The sequence below is a fragment of the Chenopodium quinoa genome, unplaced genomic scaffold, assembly GCF_001683475.1.
Source record: "Chenopodium quinoa cultivar QQ74 unplaced genomic scaffold, ASM168347v1, whole genome shotgun sequence".
Lineage (NCBI taxonomy): Eukaryota > Viridiplantae > Streptophyta > Magnoliopsida > Caryophyllales > Amaranthaceae > Chenopodium > Chenopodium quinoa.
Window position 1 is genome coordinate 3678662 of NW_018742914.1, and position 22082 is coordinate 3700743.

The window sequence follows — 22082 nt, forward strand, 5'->3', positions numbered from 1 at the left end:
GCTTGAAGTCTCCCTGCTGCCTAGGCTATAAAAATCAATTCTGATGCCCACTTGGCTGCTGGAAACCAGGTGGGGTTGGGTGCAGTTTTAAGGAATGATGTTGGGTGTATTGTTGCTGCTATAGTAAAGCGCTTGAGGGCAAGGTGGAGTGTGGAGCAGCCTGAAATTGCTGCTGCGAGGCTAGGTGTATTGGTGGTTGGGGTATGCGAAGGTTGAGCTTGAATTCCATACTTCCAATGTTGGTTATCTTGAAGGGTTAATTGGTTATGGTTGAAATGTGTTATCTTGATATTCCATGTGCTATTGACTCGAGCCAAATACAGTGATCGATTTATTAGGTGTGACTTAATTATGACAAACAATGAAGGCAACATATGATTTATATAAATTTTTATCTACTTTTGAGATTTATTAATTTACTTTTGATTTTTCTGTTCTTTACTTTAAATGTTCAATAATATTTTTTACTAGCCTACTAGCTCAATAGGTATAGCATTGTGCAAGTGTACAAAAATTGTGAGTTCGAACCCCACGCAGATTTTTCTTATGCTTCGAACCCCTATCAATGGCTTTACATGATAATATTTTGAACTGGTGACCCACAAAAAATGGCGAGTATAGTGTTAAAATAGGCTACTGGTTATACAGGTTTTGTGTGCTCTCGGATGTGGATGTTTTAGGGCAGGTGGAGAACAAAGAGCTCTGGGCTATTGTATAGTGCAAGAGAAGGAAACCAAAGCTAAATCAATTTATTTGGAAGACCTGCAAGCGTAATTTAGCTTTGAAAAGTATTGTTGTTCCATCGTCATACCTCACCAAATGCAATTTGTAGCTGTTGTAATGCTGCTTCAGAGTATGTAATTCATGTTTTATTTGAGTGCCAGGCCTGCAAAAAGGGTGTTGAAAGGTAGTAGCTTTGCTCAATTAATTAATGATGCCCCTACTTCCTCTTTTATAGATAGACTTTTATGGTTTGGTTTTAAAGATAGACTTTTAAGCAGCAACAACAACATGTCCCCTCCTCTTGCAGCAGCAGCTCCAGCATGTTCAATGACTCGGTTTCAATGGTTATTTATCCTGTTTAATGAATTCGTTATACATATACTCTTGAATTTTTTTTTCTCCCTTTTTTGTTTACGTTTTTTATTTTTCTATTCACTTTTAATTTGAAAACCTTTACTTTTAGTCTCGTATGCTTTTTATTTAATTATTTTTCTATTTTCTATAATTTACTTTATTTACTTTTGAGTAATAATGATTTACTTTTGACATATTTTGCTCTACTTTTGATTTCTTTTTGAGCTATTTTGATTCATTTTATCAATATTTTGATTCATTTTATTAATATTTTGACTTAGTTTTAAGATATTTTGAATAAATTTAGATTGTTTTATAATTACTTTTACAATAAATTAAGTAATAATTGAACTTACACCTTAATAAACCCACACAATGCTCTTGTCCACTTGAGTCAATATGTTTTCTTACCTTGAGTCAGTTATTCTTGTTATCCATTGATTATCAGTCCTTAAAAGATGACGAATATTGATAATGAGAGTCGGCAGATTAATCCTTCAAAGGGCATAGACAGAGAACAAAAGAGTGAAAAGGTGCCATTGTTGCAATATCATACTTTGATTATATCAAAGAATGATGCTAACACAGCTTCATATTTAAGTGGAGTATTGAATTTGTCTTTCACTATTGTTGGTGCCACTATTATGAGCTCACCAAATGCCATGAAAGTACTTGGTATTATCCTAGGGGTTCTTTTGATTTTAGTTTCTGGATTTTTGACAAAGTACTCCGTTGAGATATTGCTTCGCTATAGCGAAAAAGAAGGATCATATACCTATGGATAGCTCATGTATGTAGACACAACACATGGGATTTATAGTAGATAATAAGTCATGCCAAGTGTTTTGTTGCCCTTCCCCTACTATGCTACTTTTGCTCTGTCACCTGCTGCTGCTATGGTACTTCTACTCTGCCGCTTGCTGTTGTAAATGTTGCTTCCGAGTGCTTCACTACTAGAATCCGGACAAATAGCGACAATTTTTCTACGACAGCCAGCAAAACTGTCGTAATTTTTAAATTTTACGACGGTTTTTGTTTTTGTCGCAATATTACGACAGTTTTCTAGTCTGTCGCTGATTTACGACGGTTTTTGGACAATAAAATTGTCGTAATAGACATTAAAAATAATTGTAAATTTTTTAAAATATCAAAAACCGTCATAAAGAGTTGTTTTTTTCACAAAAAAAAAATACAGTATATAAATACCCCACAATCCCACACCAAACCCTAATAATGTATTGTCCGCCGCTTCATTACTTCTCTCCCTATCAGTTTCTCTCTCCTCTTTCATTTCTTTTCTCTTCTCTCTTTCTCAGATCATCTCCCCTCTTCTCATTCTCTCTTTCCTCTCTTTTTCTTCCTCCTCTCGTTTTCCTCTCTTTTCCTTTCTCCTCTCTATTTCTCATCCTTCGTTCTTTTCTTTCTCGTACTCCTCCTTCTTTCTACTTAATGCTGAGGGGTTTTTTTTTAGTCAAATTCATATTTTAAAAGTTCAATATCGTGATGGTGAGGTTTTTTTTAGCCAAATTGGACCAAAAAATTCCAGAACTGGAGTTTCTATGGTCGAATTTGACCCATAAAATCCAAAGAAGAGGAAAGTTTCGAAGGTAGGTTAATTATTTTCGTTCATCTTCATTTGATTTTTGTTTAATTTGTTTGATCTTGTTATTTTGTCATTTATTTTCGTTTGATTTTTTGTGGCATTTTTGTTTGAATTTTGTACCCTTTTGATAATTTCTGTTATTTCATTAACTTGTTTGTTTGATTTATTCTTGGGTTTTGATTATTTGATGTATATTTGTATTTCTTGTTTGATGTTTGTTATTTTTATGTATTTGTTTTATATTTTCATTTATCTTTGGTTATTATGTTCGGTTTTTTCTTTGATTTTTTGTTTGTTGTGGTTTAATTTTTAGATCTTAATGTTTAATTTTTTGGGTGCAAGGTTAGGGGGTTGTCGATGGTTAGTGTAAAGGGGAATTGTTGGATTTTAGATTTTTTGGTTTAATTTAAGATCTAGGGTTGTTTGTGGGTTTATGTGTTTTCTTGGCTTAATTTGGTGGTTTTAGGTGGCAGTGGAAAGTGTGTGGTGGTGCTAGGTGGTTTGTGGTGGAGGTTGGTGGTGGTTACGGGTTATGCGGCTGGGATATTGTGGGTGAGGGTTAAAGGAGAGATGTGGCTGGGTTGAGGGGTTTCGTTTTTTTTTTAATTTTTTGCGACGACTTTTTTTTTAAATAAGGTAAAAAATTTTATTAATCACCAAAATTAGTAAACCAAGATACAAACAAAACAAAGTTCGCCAGTTAAGGGAACACACAAACACCCCAAAAACCCACTACACCCATACAAACAAAACTGAAACAAACACAAACAAGACAGCTATTGAATAAGAATCTTGACCCACTCCCTATTCTTTCTGCTAGTCTTCAAAGGCATAATCTGCATCACTCTTCTATAAATGTCACAGAGCAAATTCTGCACCACTCTCTGAGGATCTTGCAGACACTTATCCCACACAAACTTGTTCCTTTGCTGCCACACAACATACAATAACCCAGCATAACAGCTCTGCATTACTCTTCTCTTGAATCTGCCTGACACCTTTAGAAGCATCTCATTACAGTCTTCCAGAGAAGTAGGATTTTGCATACCCAACTTTCTGCCAATAATACTACAACATTCAGTACTGTAATGACAATCAAAGTAAAGATGATCCACAATCTCAGCATGATTTGCACATAAAGGGCAATCTGTCTCAGTAATGATGCCATACTGAGTTAACTTAGTCTTCACTCTTATTCTTTCCACATGATCAACCACCCCAGAAATCTATGTTTTGGAATATTGAATCTGTTCCAAATCCACTCACACCAAGGAACTTCAGGCAAATCTTTTCTGAGCCATCTGTAACCACTTGCAATAGTATACCCTTTCTCATTTGCAAGCCATTTCTGACCAGTATAGCCCTTTTTAAAACATTCCTTCAAATGCCAGATCTGCTTCCAGTTCCAACTTGCAGATTTAGCACAAGGAACTCTCTTCCAACTCTTATTCTTCATATAAAGGTGATTAATCCACCTAAGCCACAAACTATCTTGCTTTGTAGCTATATTCCAAATCTGTTTCCCAAGAGCAACAAGGTTTCAAGTCTGGCAATCATGGATCCCTAACCCACCCTGACTCTTGGTTCTACATATAATATCCCAGGCTATAGGTGGGGTCCTATTAAAAATAGGTTTACCATCCCAAAGAAAATTCCTGCAGACAGCAATGATACCATTCAAAACCACCTTAGGCAGAATGAAAATACTAGCCAGTAAGAGTGCAGGGTAAGCAAGACAGAATTCACCAATTGAGCTCTCCCAGCATAAGATAAGGTCCTTGAACCCCAAGATCTAATTCTGGCAGTGGTTTTATCAATCAACACCTGACAATCAGTCCTAGTTAGCTTCTTGGAACTAACATTTACCCCCAAGTACTTAAAAGGAAGAAAATCTTCCTTAAAGCCAGAATTCTGAATGATTTCCTGCTTAACACGAGGATTCATATTACAACAGTAAATATTAGACTTTCCATTATTGGCCACCAAACCAGAAGCAGCAGCAAAAGTAGCTAAGCTTCTCATAAGCATCTCCACAGAACTCTTGTCACCTTTGCTGAAAAGAATAAAATCATCAGCAGACACTAGATGATTCAACTTCAAACTTCTGCATTTAGAGTGAAAAGAGAAACTCTTATGCTCACCCACCATCTTCAGAATTCTTGAGAGGTATTCCATACAAATCACAAAAAGCAATGGTGACATAGGATCACCTTGCCTTAAACCCCTCTTACCATGAAAAAAAACCTTCTAGTTTACCATTAATGCTTAAAGAGAAAGAAGCAGTGGTAACACAAGTCATAACCCAAAGAATGAACTTACCTGCGAAATTTAATGCTTGCAAAATCTCCCCCAAAAAGTCTCATTTCACAAAATCATAGGCTTTCTTAATATCCACCTTCAACAGACAGTTACTAGAAGCATTCTTTCTCCCATAATGAGCAACCAAATCTTGAATGATGCAGATATTGTGAATAATCTTCCTATTCTCCACAAAACCAGTTTGATTAGGAGAAATAATCACAGGGAGCACCTTCTTCAATCTCTTACAAATCAGCTTAGTAATGCACTTGTAGATTACATTACAACAAGCTATGGGCCTAAACTCCAATACAGAAGTTGGATGATCAACTTTTGGAACAAGAGATAAAGTTGTAAAATTAATTTCCTTAAGAATCTTGCCATTCTCAAAGAAACTAAGCACTGCATCAGTGAACTCTTCCCCAACAATATTCCAAGCTTTCTTGAAAAAGAAACTAGAATAACCATCAGGGCCTGGAGCTTTATCTCCAGGAATAGAAAACACAGCATTTCTGACTTCTTTCTTAGTAAAAGGACTACACAAATTCATAGCTTGCTCATCATTCAAAATATACCCTGTCTGAACAATTTCTTGCTGAACATTTATCCTGTTACTAGAATCAGAACCCAAAAGAGCTCTATAATAATCAATGAAAGCCTTATTGATATCATTTGGGGTATCACAATCCACCCCCTTATCATCCTTGATAGCCACCACTCTCTTCCTATACTGTCTCAATTTAATACTCCTATGAAAATAGGCAGTATTCTCATCACCAACTTAAGCCAATTAATTTTGGCATTCTGCTTCAGGGAACCAAAATAGTCTTTTTTTATTCTACTATAATCCTGCAGGATTATCCTTTCCAAAGCTTTCAAATCTTCATTCTCAACATCATCTTGAATCTCTTTCTGAATGCTAACAAGATCTTCCCCTAATTTCCTGTATTTGATCTCAAGATCAGAGAAACACAACTTGTGAAAACTTCTCAACTCATGCTTCAATTTTCTCAATTTAACCATCATTCTATACATAGGAATTCCATGAACATTACTCTGCCACACATCCTTGCCTAACTATTCATAAACCTAAAAGGTTTTCTCTTCTGAGTCTCAGGAGCAGCAAGAAACATCATAGTAGGGCAGTGATCAAACCATTTCTCAGGCATATAATGAACATAAAAGTTAGGAAACTCCAGCACCCAATCCTCATTACTAAGAGTTCTGTCAATTCTACTATAGACTCTATTCAACCCATTCTGCTTATTATTCCAAGTATAAGTAGCTCCCACTTTATTAAGATCAGCAACACCAATAGAAATAGTACTGCCCACCCTATCCTCAAAATTAAGAGGACAATTAAAATCACCAGAAATCACCCAAGGAGAAGCCATTTTATCACCTATATCTTTCAAACCCTTCCACAAAGCATCTCTTTCAAGAGCATCATTACTTCCATAGACCACAGTCATATAGAAAGACTTATTTACAGCTACATTAGTCACTTTTGTATGAATGTACTGGCTAGTAATATTCACAATATTAACATGGAAAAACCCAGGCAACCAAGCAATCAAAATTTTACCACCTTTGCAACAATGAAAGTTAGTAGAAATACACCGACCTTGAAACATAGAGTGATGAATTTTAGGAAAGTTCTGAGTCTTGATCTTAGTTTCCAACAAGCAACAAAGACCAATCTTATTCTGCAGAAGAAAAGAACTCACATCCTTCTGCCTCTCAGGGCCATTTAAGCCCCTCACATTCCAGATAAGGACATTATCCATGATCTGGAGTGATTTCTACTCCATTTCCAGGAACAACACCCAAATCATTATCATCAGCACCCCACCCCAGACAACAACATTATGCCCATTTAGATCCCCAAATAGCACCTCCTTATGTTGCAGGCCATCAAAAGCATTCCTAGTGGGAATTTGAGCATTACTTTTCAGAACTGACCTAGTCTTCCTATGAGAAGCAACCCACCCCTCTTTATCTTCCTGATTATCCTTTTTCTCCAAGACATCCTTTACTGGAACAGGAACATCACCTTGTACCACCTTAGGCTTCCAAACCTTCTTCCCCTTCCTGCAGTCTTTCACTTCATGGCCCATGTTCTTACAAACATCACATTTCACAGGATTCCACTCATAAACCACTTGCTGCTGAATAGACGTTCCTATCTCAGACACAAATTCTATTATCTCATCAAACTGTCCATTAACATCAATTTCTACCAAGTACCTAGCATAAGAAACCCTATCCTTCATTTGAGTAGCTAAATCAGGTCTAATTGGAGTCCCAATTAAACAAACAATCTTCTCCAAATAAGACTTCCCCCAATATTTCAGAGGTAATTTTGGTAATTGAACCCAAACAGGGACCCTAGTAAACTCATCAGCACTAAGTTCCATCCCATCCTCCCATTGCTTCAAGAACACAGGTCTCTTATCAAACATCACATGCCAAGCATTTAATGCCTTTTCCTTTGTTTCATTATTCAGAAATCGAATTAAGAATATACCCTTCTTTAATGGTATCACCTTATCAACATTCTTATCTCCCCAAATTCTCTTACAAAAACCCAGAAAAGCATTCAAATAAGGATTATTACCCATCACATAAGCAACAACCCCCAATTTCCAACATCATCAAAAGATAATTGCAATTTCGGCTTAGTCTGATTTACCTCAATCGTAGATGCTCTGTTTTCCTCCAATCGAACAGTACCCCGAGTTGCAGGATCAGCCATAACATTCAACCAATCATTCAATTGCGACTTCTGCCTTGAACCTTGAATCAATTCCTGAATCGATTGAGCAAGAGATAGAATGAAATTCTCCAGTTCATCAGCATCATCAAAGTTCAAATGCGGAATACCCTCTCTATTCATCCTCGATTTCGTCTTCACAACTGTGCTCACTGGATTCACCATGTCAATCCCTTCACGAATTTGTGATTTTTCTTGGCTCTCTCTCACTCTATTGGAGTCCTTAGTCGCTCGTTTCCTCGCCATTACAGAGGTTTAGAGAGAGAAAGACTTTCCTTGAGAGAGAAAGTTTAATTAAGATGTTTGGAATATTTTTCCTAGAGATTCTTTATTTTTGCGACGGCTTTTAGTTGTCGTTAAAGTTGGTGTTTGCGACAGTTTTCATGGTTGTCGTAGTTTGCGACGGTGTTTAGCTATCGCAGATTAATTATTACAACAAAAAATAAAACTGTTGCTGAAATTAGTAAAATTGTCAAAAAAAAGGTTTACGACAGTCAAACTGTCGCAAAAATAAAATTTTGCGACAACTGTGATTGTGACAAACGGTTTACGACAGTTGACTGTCGCAACTATTTTTTGCGACGGTTTTTACTATTTTTGCGACAAATTTTGGCTGTCGTAAAATAGCTTATTTCTTGTAGTGCTTAGAGTTGAGCCAAACGGGAAGCTATTGTGAGCAAGAGGTGGCCTGTGCACCTTGGAAGCCTGTGAGCAACAGTAGAAGTAATATTATTTATTTACGTTAATGATGTTTTAATTTCTTTTTAGCCTTTTTTATTTACTTTTTAAGTATTTTTATTTACGTTTACTTCAAATTTATAAGATTCACTAGCCTACTAGCTCAACCGGTAGAGCATTGTGCAATTGCACAAAGGATGTGGGTTCAAATCCCACGTAGGTTCATTTGTTTAATCTACATATTAGACTTCGCATTAAAGTTTAAATTATTTGTATGTTTTACTAGATTAATTATTTTTATTTTATTTTTTGTTTACTTTTGATAAAATTTTATTTACTTTATATTTGAAAACCTCTACACTTAATATACTTTGTTTCTTATAACTTGACTCATCTTATAAGTATATGAAAGTCTCGGAGTTTTTGTGATATAACAAAGTTTTCGTAGTCATTAATCATTTCAAGCTAATTTATTTTTCGTATACTGTAGAGCTAATGTGATTTACTTTTTAGTTATTTTTATTTACTTTTAAGCTATTTTGAATAACTTCATAGTGTTTTTATATTTACTTTTGCAGAACCTATATAGGAATCGAACCTACATCTCTGTGCATCTGCATAGTGCTCTACCATTTGAGCTAATAGGTTTAGTCTAAAGTCTTTTATTATTTAATTTACTTTAGATTCTATTTTATTTACATTACACTCTTTTTTATTCACTTTAAAGGTTAAGTCACAAATTATAGAGGAATGGTCAGATTGGAGCATGGGACAAGGACAAATGTTTTTTCTTAGGTTGTGCATTGATAATAAGTATAAAACCAAGCATTGCAAGCAATTGAAACTTAATAATGTGGAATAATCTAAATTCTAGTAAGTGCCAAATAATTCACCGGAGAAAAGATCATAAGTATGACTACTGCCCTCAGAGCCTAGAGCATTTGAGAGAGATAATTTAAATGAAAATGAAGAAATGTTTGACCAATGTGTGACAAAATGATACCTGTTCTGCTAAAGATTTATCAAGGGTTGATGAGAAATACACAGCTGGTCAGCAAAATCACGATGTTTTGGTCCTTCCATACCCCGTCTTTCTGCTGTGACAATTGACTCTTCAAACATTTACTTTGAGAGGAGGGAAATTGGGACACCTTGACCAAACATTAGTGTACTTAATATGGACCAAAGAGAAGATAAGAATAAAACACTAGACATGAATATTTCAATGGGACTGGCATCCACTAGATTGATGAGTCCTGTGAAGAAATTGAACAGAGAGAAATCTAGGCAAAATGACAGAAGAAAATATAGGTCTTTCACCAAAATGTACTACAAATAATTCTTGTGATAGAGCTATCTCAAGTAACATACATTCTTCCAAGTCCACAGAAATTCCAATCAACATATATTTTCATTTCCGCTCATACTCACATCTTTAGATGGTAACACGTAACGATGATAATGAAAGAAAAGAGAAGGTTCAATAATGACGAGTCACAAAATTAAACGAGAACTTCATTAACAATATCTTAATTTATTACCTAATAACTAAAGAGCTTTCTCAAAAAATATACTTCGTATTATAGTGAATAAATCAAAGCAAGCTTCAATAATTACCATTCCAGGAATCCAGTGACATCAGGTCTAATAAGAAGCTGCTGGGTGGTACATTATGTGACTGCTTCTGTTCCGAGCCTATTGTATTTTTAACTTGATCTTGGCATGGGCCATATGCCATGAGCTTGAAGGCTTGAAGTTAAATTTGAAAATTGATGGAAAATCTTGGTAAGCTGAAGAGAGGGTCCTTTACTTATACTGAAAAGAGTTTTAAATCATCATTGGGTAAATAACAGCAATTTGCAGGCATTTGAAATTCCTTTTTCCAATACTAAATCACACGTAATAGCAGATGGGATCGATATACTAGTATTAAACAAGTCTCTGGTCTAAGACATATCCAGAAGAGCTGGAATAAGTAAAATACTACAATATAGCAGCCATTAAACAGTTTCACTCTAATAAGAATCAACTACTCCGTAAGAATATTGTCTTCATACCTTTTGTGCTACAAACTACTACAAGGGTGGCACCCAAGAGCTCCTAGCAGCTGCCCCATTCATACTCCTCCCTACCAGTCCTAGAATTCATAGCAATTTCATGATTTCGGAAGCATATAGAAGGTGAATTTCATTTCTATTTACTTTTAACGGATTTTTCACCAAATACCACTGAGTTAAAGCTTAATTCACCATATACCACCAAAAACTTTCTAATACACCATGTACCACTGAGTTTAACATAAATGTCACCAAATGCCCTTAATGACTAACGTCGTTAACTCCGTTAGTCATTAAGGTTAATTGTGCCACGTGGCTGTCACTTATTGGTTCTTATTAATATTATTTAATTAATTACTTAAATAAAGAATAAAAAAACTTAAAAAAAATAAAATAAATAAACCACCACCAACCTAGCCACCGCTCCCCACCCAGCCAACATCCCTGCCCCTACCGGCACCACCATGTCTACACCGCCACCACCGCCCCCACCGCCGCCACCATGTCTACACCGCCACACATCCCTTTCCCTTAAACCACTATCCTCTCAAGTCCCACCCTAAAACTCGAAAAACCCTCTCTCCGACGCCCAAACCCACTTGTCGGCTCCCAGACCCACCTTCCCCGAGCCGGCGAACCTAAGTCACCCCTCAATCTTCCAACTCCACCCCTTTCCCCCCTCTGAACCACCACCCCAAAACCCTAAAACCCCAAAATCAAAATCTAGGGTTTCGATTTTGGGTTTTGGGATTTTGGGTTCAACTGCGGGCTGGTCAGGTGCTTAGCGTGGTGGTGTAGTTGGTGCCGTGAAATGAAGGTAAGGTGTTGTGGTGGTTTGTAGCCGGTGTCGTGTGGTGGCGAATTGGAGGATGTGCGGTTTGTGTGGGTGAGCTGGGAGGTGGTGCGAAGTAGAGTTGCGTGGGTGGTAATTTGGGTGGTGTTCGGCGGCAAAGGGCTGGAATTGGTAATTGTTGCAGTTTGTATAATGGCAGCAGCGGTGCGGCTGGAGATGCGGGGGAGAAAGGGAATTGGTTGTGTGGGGCTGTGATTGGGGATGGCAGGGAGGTGGTCAGGTGTTGGGTGTGGTGGATCAAGGGAGAGATTCGTGCACCGGCGCAAGGCTGGGTACGGTGAAAGTCAGCGCCGACCCGGTGGTGGTTCAAGGCTGAGAGCAGGCGGCGAGGGGCTGGGCTGCTAGGTGGCGGTTGTGGGGAGGGGAGATGGCTGACAGTTGGTGGTGGTTTTATTTATTTTTTTAATTGTTTTTGTTAAAGTTTTTTAATTAATTAATTGATTAATTATTAAAGTAAATAGTTTAAGTAAGAGCCAATTAGAGGCTGCCACGTGTGACATTTAACTCTTCATGACTAACGGGGTTAAGAAAAAGGGCATTTGGTGACATTTATATTAAACTCAGTGGTACATGGTGTATTAGAAAGTTTTTGGTGGTATATGGTGAATTAAGCTTTAACTCAGTGGTATTTGATGAAAAATCCGTACTTTTAAATATATTAGGCTTACTTTAACTTATTTTGTATCTACTTTTATTACTTGAAAACTCATAAAGCTCACTTACCCAACAATTATAGAAAAAAAGAGAGAAGGTATTTCAATCTTACATTCAAGCTAAAAAAAATAAATTGTTCACAGTTCTTATAGAGGAATCTAACAAAACCAAAAAGAACATCCAACCTCATCACCATTTAGCCATTTAAAGAGTTTCAGCATCAAATTAGATAAAAAATTCGTTTAAATAGATAAAATTCACATATAATCAAATTACATTCAATCAAACAAAACAATCAAAGAACTGAATCAAACAAAACAACAGCGTCAAATCGCACAATTCTCTATTAAAAACATCTAAAAATATCTCTTTGAAAATCCAATAGATAAAATAATTTGCAACACTTTGTTGAATTTAGACCTAATTATAGCTAAAATTACAAAAGACTTAAGAAATTGTGACAAAAATTCTAATTATACCTTTTATGAGCTTGATTTTGCATGCTTGAGTGAAATTTTAAGCGTTTTCTGAAGATATTTGAATGAAATTTACCAAATAACCTTCAATTTTCAGTAAGCCAGCAAGGTCTCGATTAATTTGCATCAAGTTCTTGAATAAAATCGGTGATCTACAAATATAATACTTCCTCCGTTCTATTAATATTGCAACAATGGACTTTTTGCACTATTCATCACTCTTGTTTGACCATATAATATGAGTTATACGTTAAGCAAAATATAGTGAAGTGGGATATTGTTGGATTCGTCTTATAAAATACTTTCACAATATCAAGTTTTTATATTTTTTACTCTTACACAATAATAGATATTTAGCATATAAAATGTGTTTTGGGATGCGTAATTTTCTCCTTGTTGCAATATTAACAGAACGGAGGAAGTATATCTTACAATAGAAATTAGAAACTACTTCAATGAAGTATAGAAAACTTAGAAGTCGCTTCAATGGAGTAGTGAAAGCACAAAAATCGCTCCAATGGAGTAGAGAAAGCTTAAAGGCCGCTTTAATGGAGAATTTTAGAGTCTCGTTGTAATGGAGGAGAGAGAAAGTGCGCTTGCTTTTTGGGAAATGAACTGAATATGCGTGATTCAATCTAGGTCGTTGATCGCGCGCCTATTTGTCTCTGATCTAACGGTCTGGATTAGTTCATAGTTCTTCCTATTTTAGATTTAGTTCTCATTATAACCTGGTCCTATATATATATATATATATATATATATATATATATTTTTTTTTTTTTTTTTTTTTATATATATATATATATATATATATAAAGCTAAACTTTTAGCCAGGTCACGAAATAGTGACACTTGACATTCTAACTTTTCGCCAAGTGTTGCGCCACCTTGGATAGATTTAAATAGATTCATAAGATAAAAAAGTTGTTAAAAATTCTTTTTTCAATCAAATTAGGATAGAATTTTAGGCCACAAGACAACATCGTATAGCATTTTAACTTTTCGCCAAGTGTCGTACCACGTTGGATAAATACAGATAGACTTTGTAGAAAAAAAGTTAATTAAGAATTCTATTTTTAATCAATTAAATTGAATTATAATATAATTTTATCTTAAAATTTCATAAACAACCCGGGCATCGCACGGGGCACAAAACTAGTGTGTGTGTATATATACATATAATAATAATAATAATAATAATAATAATAATAATAATAATAATAATAATTTTATTTGAAAAAATTATTTGATTATAATTCACAAAAATTATCATATAAACTTATTTTTCATATCATAATATTTTTTTGCAGCGAAGGAAGTAGTTCAAAGCGTAAAACATCCATACCGGTTAAGATAATATACTTCACAATCTAATAAAATTTTATTACCATGTAGCTCTGTCAATTAGAGTCGGGTCATGAGTCATCTCGAATTGAGTCATTTCAGGTTACGAGTCACGAAATATTTAACCCTTGCCCAAAGTTTTGGGTATGGGCCGGATCAATCCAACGGGCTTTGAACATTTATTTTATTTTATTTATTTTTTGCTTTTTTTTTTTAAATTTTTTTTGATGTATTAAATCGAACATTTCCACCAATTCCTATTAGATAGCAAATCGTCACAACAACACTTCAATTCCTAACTAATTTTATATCAATGATATATTTTAAAATTTGACATATATCTTAAAATTCAATAAACAACCAGGGCATCGCACGGGTACAAAACTAGTATATATATAAAGGGGAGTTTTTTCCCGAGTTTTTAGAGAGCTACATAGGATTTAATTTTCTTAGAGTGCCATGTAGGATAATAAATTTTAGTGGTAGCCAATTAAATATAAGATTATTAATTTCGTTCTTTTAGAATTAAATAATTTAAATGTCACATAGCAAAATTAGCGAATGATATTTTCTAATTTAAATTAATTAAATATAAAATATTATCTTTTGATATAAGGAATTTTATTAAAATATGCAACAAATTTTAGCACATAAATACAAAAAAAAAAATATTTTACAAATTCAAACAAACTGTACATTACACGGGATTCATCTAGTACAGTATAGTATAGTGTAAATTAAAATATAAAAAATAAAAAATTTCATACCGTACAAAAAAAATTACAAGTACCTGGTACTCCAGTTTCAAAAAAATTAAAAACTTGGGAGTAATTCAGGAGAGAGAGAAAGTGCAATTCCAGCTACCCGATCACTCAAGATCCAAACCCATTACCAAATCCATCAATGGACGGCGTAGTTGTCGGCGCCAGCGGCAGAGGCGGTGTCGCCACAACCGGTGGCGGCGGAACAACTTTGTCGGAGGTTTACCAAAATGCGAAGAAACTACAATTGAAGATTAGAGACTCCCTCGAAAGACTCGAACGCCTTGAATCGTCCACCTCCACCGCCTCGCCGGAGTTCGCTTTTGATGTCAAGAAGGATATCTCGAATCTTCATTCTCTTTGTAATGATATGGATCATCTTTGGCGCTCTGTCGCGGTTAAATCTCAGCGTGATCTCTGGAAAAGGTTTTTGCATTTTCTCTCTCCTAGGGTTTCGATTTTTGTTTTTGTTGATTGTTTGTTTGATTGATCTTGATTTTAGTAATTTTTGGATGATTTTGATTTGATTCTAGGATTCTGCCTTGATTTGAATTTTTTGCGTACAGTTTTGGTTATATTTGCACAGAATTTTGGAATTATTTACATTGAATTTCAATTCGAAATTAGGTGTTAATTTTTATTTGAAATTTGATTGTTATCTGTTTACTACAATATGTTGTAATGTTGTAATTCAACTATTCAAGCTAGCATCTGCTACAATTGGTTAATTCTTTGTTAGTATGCTTTATCGTATCGCGGAATAGCCAAATTTAACTAAGTTATCTTGAAACACAATTGAAAATTTGAAATGCCTTTGTGGCCTGGTATTTGGATTTGAGATTGTATAACAGGTTCTGTTGTGGTATGTCGAGATTGTCATGTAATACTACTCGAAGATATTATAGATTGAATTCCTAATGATTATCCATGTTTATGTCGAAATGCAACTAATATAATGGCGGTCATTTTCCATTTGAGGTTTTCCGTGAGTCGAATTTGCAGTGTGAGACATAGAAATTATAACTGTATTGTATTAGTTTTGTTGTATAGAGTAGTTTTCTGCTGGCTTTGTATTTTGTGCTAGGATGTTTATATGAGCATGATTGTATTTTATTGTTAACCAGAAAAGTTGAGCAAGTTGCTGAAGAGGCATATTCATTGAAAGAAAGTTTAGACAAATACTTTATGAGAAATCAAAGGCGGATGCAGGAAGCAAAGGAGAGGGCTGAATTGCTGGGAGGAGCTGTATGTAATTTCTTCGTAGTCTAAGCTAGAGCTTTTGAATTTATGCACATTTTTCATTGATATATGTTTGTTTATTATATCCTTCTTCATTATCTTATATTGCTGCTTCATGCTTTAGAACGGGGAATCTTCTCATGTCCTAAGAATCTTTGATGATGAAGCACGAGCAATGCAGTCAGCTCACAACTCTTCAAGGATGCTGGAAGATGCTTATTCAACTGGGGTGGCCATCCTTTCAAAGTTCGCTGAGCAAAGAGAAAGCATGAAGGTAACTTCTCTTGCATTGTTGGATTTCAGCTCTGTTGGATACACATTTTTCATTTATTTTTGTCCAATATGAGCTTTGTTTCTTTGAATTTGAAGTCTGCTTTTCTGCTTTTGTGTTAAGAGTGTCATGCATGTAATGGTTCTAGATGGATATCAGGGTTTTGTGTGCATGACATGTCATATAAACAGTACTCTGAATAAAAAAGGGTACATATCAGTTGGACATTGTTAGTGAGTATAGTTTCTCTGTAATATCTTCCATTTTTAACCTTGGCTCTACACCCCCCTTTCCCCCTTCTCTTTAGGCTACTCAAATGGATGTAGTTATGATCTAGAGCGGTGAGTTCCATTTCCATTCAATATATTGTGGATTTCTGAAACTATATACCATACCGTAATGTTGTCAATGATAATGCAAGATTAGTCCCATACTAATGTCTGTGATTATGCAACTCCACCTTGAAGTACTTACCTGTCTGGCTGTTTATATGAATCATTACCAATAATTGGAGTGGTATTGAGTAGTAATAGAATTTTGGGAAGATTAACTCATTTTTGGGGATAGAAAAGCAATTCATGAACATTGAACTCCTTGCAATTACCAAACAAGTCACAAATTTTTGTCTCATACCTCGCCCTTTTCATATATACCTTTTTTCCTTTCCTTTCTTTTATCCATCTGCTACCTTGTATTCCTCATTATTGCTGCCTTGTAATTTCCTCATTACTGCCTCCTTGGTTGCATGAAAACTCTCATTAAGGTCATGTTTCTTGTTTTGAAAACTGTGCAACTCGGAAACTCAAGGTGAGACATTTTTTTTATAAACCAGCAAACTTTTTAGATTTTTCCTCCTTAAGGATCTTTAGAGTCATATAATGACCTTTTTCTTTTAAAATTGTTTGAACAAACCAAGTTACCAAACTAATGTATACCCTCTTTTAAGCAAAGCTATTGATGTATGGTTTTAATTTTTGCATTTCCACTTTTCTGTTGCCTTACCCCATCTACAGTTCATCTATTCTGCTCACTAATATCCACCATTTTCTCAATCAGCCCTTACTACCATCTCCTACTTCATCCTCTCTTCGTCATCAATCAATAGCACAGTTAATTTGGCACAAAATACTGATAATATTAAGGGAAAATATAAGGAATTTTTTTTTCTTTTTGAACTTTTGAGTTGATCAATTATCAATTATTATACTTTACACATTGTATCTCTTCTATATAATCAAGGAACAATGTCAAAAGAAGTTGAGACAAGTCAGATAACCCTAAAAATAAAAAAATAAAAAAAAAGAAGAAAAAGAGCTAATGGTACATTGTTCCCAAGCATATAGGGGTAGGTCAGAAGACCCGATAGGTAGACCTGTTCAATGGGCTGGATCAGGGCAGGGCCGGGCCTTAATTTAAAGGGCCAGACCAGGCTAGGGTTAAGGTTAATCTAAAACGGGTCGGGTCAGGATTCGGGACTCGGCCCGGCCCAGCCAATTTAAACTTTGCAAACAAAGTTATAAAAGTTTATTAAGAAAAATAAAATTAAATGAATTGGGTCTTCAAAGGGCCTTGATATTTAGAACACTTGTACGAGTATAGCCTTGTACAATCCAAGTTAGGAAAAGGATATTAAGAGAATAAGAGAGGTCATTATGACATTATGTTACTTATGTATCATATATTAATCTATAATAAGTATTAAGTACCTTAATATTTAGAAAACTTATAAAAATTCCTCAAAGCTTTCAAACTTTCCCTGCTATTCACGATCCGATCCCCAATTTCCTTTATTTTTTTTAATTTTTTTTTAATTTTTTTTTCTTCTGAAATTGCAATTAACATTAGATTGGTGGACGATCATCACAAATTCGATGAAACCATCATAGATTCCATAAACCTGACAAAAAAGCTAAATTCGTGGACGACCTACAATGAAGCACGGCGGAGCAAGCAAGAGAGCAGAGCAGAGAGACTACTAATTTGGGGATTTTTTTAGGGTTTATGATTTGGGAGAAATATGGGGATTTTTTTAGGGTTTATACTTGAGTGAAGAGAGTGATACGGAGTAGAAGTTACAGAGATTTAGAGTGATACGGAGTAAGGGAGAGAGAATCAGGAAACTAGAATGAGAGTGTTAGAATAGAGGATAAAAAGCCCTCAAAGTGTAATCCTTTTCCAGCCTTTTTAAAACCTTGTACAACCCTTTAAAAGCCCATAATTTCTTAACCCTTTAGAAGCCCGCCTCTTTTATGGACTGGCCTGGCCCAGCCCGGCCTTGTTTAATTTAGGGATGGATTAGGTCTTTTAGTGGGGGCCCGTCCATTTGTGCAGGTCTACCAATAGGGTGTTAACTGTTGAGTGGTGATAATACCCTCACGAGCTGGGTTGCCAAGAGTTTCGAAACTGTAATTCAACATTCAAGCGAACTATCTTAAAGTTAACCTCATAAATTACTGTGGCTCAGTGGGTTTCATCATCTTCTGTCTTAGCACAATTGCAGTTCCCTACTCCCTGTTTAATTTTATTTTTTGTAATGAATAGTCAAATTTCAAAACTTATGGACTGATTAATTGTATCTTAAAACTATATTGATCTAAATGGTGCAACTAACTGAATATAAAAGTATAAAATTGTATTTAGGTACATGGATTTTGTAAATTAAGCTATCAAGTTATGCAAGTTACTTATGTGCAAAGATCAACTTGGAAGACCACAAAAAACTTTTTGAGAGTTGAGATGGCTTAATGGCTATTTTGGGACAAAGGAAGTAGGATAATTTTGGGAATTGTTGGGAAAGGAAGTTCCTTTGGTGATCAGCTTGATGAATCTAATGGTTTTGTGGCTAGAGTTGAATATTAGGATTTACCATTGTGGTATGTGGAGGACTGGAGGTATAGGGTGTGAGCTGTTGGGTATAGAGTGCTTTATGTTGCTTCCTTTTCTTGCCACTACTTGTTGTGGGGCGGGGGTGGTTTCCAGGTCTTTCCAAATGGGAGTTGAATAGAGTCCGGACTTTTAGCTTGCGTGGTATGCACAATTGTGAGCCTAAGCTATTTGTTAAAGTTTTTAGAAGGTCCAGCAATGGTGAATTGTTTCCTGTAGAAGGTTGTGTTGATTCTGTGAGTTTTGCTGGTGGTGGAGGGTGAAGAATAGTGAGAGGAGGATGAGTGGAGAAAAGAGGGAGTGGAGGGAAGATATGGCTGTTTTGGGGTTCGTGCTATGGTTTCTTTGGGGGAAAGGGATTTGCATGCTGAGGTGAGGTGGAATTAGTTGGGAATGTATGGGCGAAGATGGGGAGAAAAAGAGCTAGTGATTGCAGAGAGTGGAGAAGACAAAATGTGTTTTTTTTTTTTTTTTTTAAATTAGACATGCTGATGATTATAAGGTATGATTTCATGTATTAATGAGGAATAATTAACTTTAGTACCCTAATAAAAGAGTCCATGAGTGAATTTAGGTACTTAGTTATATGTTGAAGCCTTTAATTGTCCTTTAAGCATGGCACGTGAAGTTGAAATATGAAGTATAACTTTAATTACTACTTATTCTACTAAAACTTCGAAATGAAATGTAGGCTTTCTTTTTCTACTTAAAATCTGCTCGTTTCTCCTTTATTGCTGCTCAGGAAAGTACTTACAGCAGCCACTCTGGCGTTGGGGAAATGTGTCATATGTTTGACCCCGCCGCTTACTCTAGCATTGGGGAAATTTGATATTATATGTTAGCTGTGACGATTCTTGTCTATCCCATTACATTAGAAGAAATGAAGGCAGTAGGCCAGTAGCCCTCTCTTCATCGCTTTATTGTTGATTTTTTTTTCATTATTGCATTGTTTCAGAGTGCACATCGAAAGTTACTTGACGTCCTGAATACAGTGGGGCTCTCCAACTCGGTGCTTAGGTTGATTGAGAGGCGGAATCGTGTCGATACTTGGATAAAATTCGCTGGAATGATCCTCACTTTTGTTGTCTTGATTATGTTGTGGCGGTGGAAACACTAACAATCCCCATTTGTGATCTATGATGGATACCCTAGTACCTTACTGTCTGAATCTGCCCCTTGTGTGGAAAGACTGGGTATCATTGACGGTTAATGTCACAATTTGTGGATACTGAATGATAATATTGTAAAAAGATTGGTCTAAAGCAGTGAAAATGATTCAGGTCTCAGTATATGAGCTTTTGACAATCCATGGAAATGTAAATAGTTATACGTTGTTTTAGGCTTCTTTTAACGGAAGTGGTGCTACAAAAATTCTTATACGTTGTTTTGTTGTAGTTTTTTGAAGCGTCATTTTGTTGCAAATCGGAAATTATTGGTTTGCGCCTTCATTGGATACATGGTCATTGCACTATTTGCATTGGACAGGAGCTTGGACTTGAAGACTGTTTAACAAAGTAAATTTGGCATTTGTGTTATTCTCATAACATTACGCAATATGAGAATTAAAAAATTTTAACTAGGAAAAAAATGGTTTGTTGTTTGAATTTATTCTTCTTTATAACTAATATGGAAAAGAAAATGAAGTAATTGTCCAAGAAAAAGACGCAATATATTGTGACATACAACACTTGATCTCCTAGTCTCCTATTCAATGTCGAAGTGACAAAAATTTCAACATATACATTTGGATACTAGTAGTGACTAGTCATTACTCATCAAGTCTATATTGCACATACACTTTACTAGACGTGACTGTAAGTGGTTACGTTATGAAACTAGCTCCTCTATTTTCATCCCTTTTTTACTTCTGATACTAATGTCCAAAGTAATGCAATATTACCGTATTTAACTGTGTTTTTCTTTATATATGTCCCTTACCTCACAAAGTTATGTTATCATCCCTAAATTGGTAGTGAATAAAAAAAGAAAATTTGTAATGAAAAACATAATTTAGGATACACTTTTTTTTTTTGTTTGAGACAAGGATGAACTTGCCATACCATATTTACCATGGTTATGAACATTGATTATTCTTATAGATTTATGTAGAAATACATATTGACGTTGTCGTGTGGATGGTTAAAATCTTGAGGGGTGGTACTCAAGACTTGAGATCAAATTCCGTCTATATTAATTGTCATTGTCCTTTTTACATCAAAAATAATAATACCACCCTCAATGATCCATTTGCCAAATAAGTTATTCCTATTTTGCTAGTAATACGTTTTCTAAATATTTTTTTTCAACATAGGACAATGATGTAGACAAGATTTAATCTCATGCCTTGAGTATCACGCTTTAAAACATTAGTCAATTAAATTATTTGACATTAACTTCTCTATAAGCTTTTCAATATATATGCTTTGAATTTATTTTTATGCAATTTATGGGACAAAAGAAGTTTATACATAGAGGGTGTTTGGCAAGTGGGAATTGAGGGTGGGATTGGGAATTTTAATCCCAATTGAAAAAATAAGCGTTGTTTGTTTGGTGGGAATGGGAATAAAAAGGGGTTTGGGAATGGGATTATTTATTGGTGAATTTCCACCATTTTATTACCTAGGGAGGGTAGGTAATAAATGGATGAGAATGGGAATAGGGGAAAAATGACATTTTTGCCATTAATGAAAAGAATGAAATAATAATCTTAATAGGGGTATTTTTGTAAAATTGTTATTTATGCCCTATATATTCCCACCCACTATCCAAACAAGGTATTGACATATTTTCATGTATTCCCATCAATTAATCTCAATCCCATTACCACCTTTTAATCCCCAAACTCTCATTTCCACAATCCAAACGCCCCGATAAAGTAAAATGATTAAAATTATAACATGTCAAACTTGTTTTCGCCACCAAATTAGAGGTGAGACACAACATATAATAAATAAACAAAACATGCATATATATTTTTTTTGAAACCAACAAAACATGCATATAATCTCAACTCGATTTTAAACATTGAAAAATATTAACATAGGTCTCTTCACATCCGAGAACATAAAGGAAAACTAGTCGTGTACGTAGTTTAATTTGTTACATCTTACATGGG

General features: G+C 35.2%; 2 protein-coding genes across 2 annotated transcripts; one reads left to right on the plus strand and one right to left on the minus strand.

The window, feature by feature from the left end:
* Positions 1–6780: 6780 nt before the first annotated feature.
* On the minus strand, positions 6781–7997 carry LOC110727631. Its single transcript, XM_021907209.1, has 2 exons — positions 7671–7997; positions 6781–7554 (listed from the first exon to the last, which is right to left on the minus strand). Exons 1-2 carry the CDS (start codon positions 7995–7997, stop codon positions 6781–6783), a joined length of 1101 nt encoding a protein of 366 aa, XP_021762901.1.
* Positions 7998–14598: 6601 nt separating this feature from the next.
* LOC110727900 (membrin-11-like) lies at positions 14599–20415 on the plus strand. Its single transcript, XM_021907490.1, has 4 exons — positions 14599–15000; positions 15699–15819; positions 15938–16087; positions 19923–20415. The coding sequence occupies exons 1-4, from the start codon at positions 14717–14719 to the stop codon at positions 20082–20084; spliced, it is 717 nt and encodes a 238-aa protein (XP_021763182.1). The 5' UTR covers positions 14599–14716; the 3' UTR covers positions 20085–20415.
* The last annotated feature ends 1667 nt before the right edge of the window (positions 20416–22082 follow it).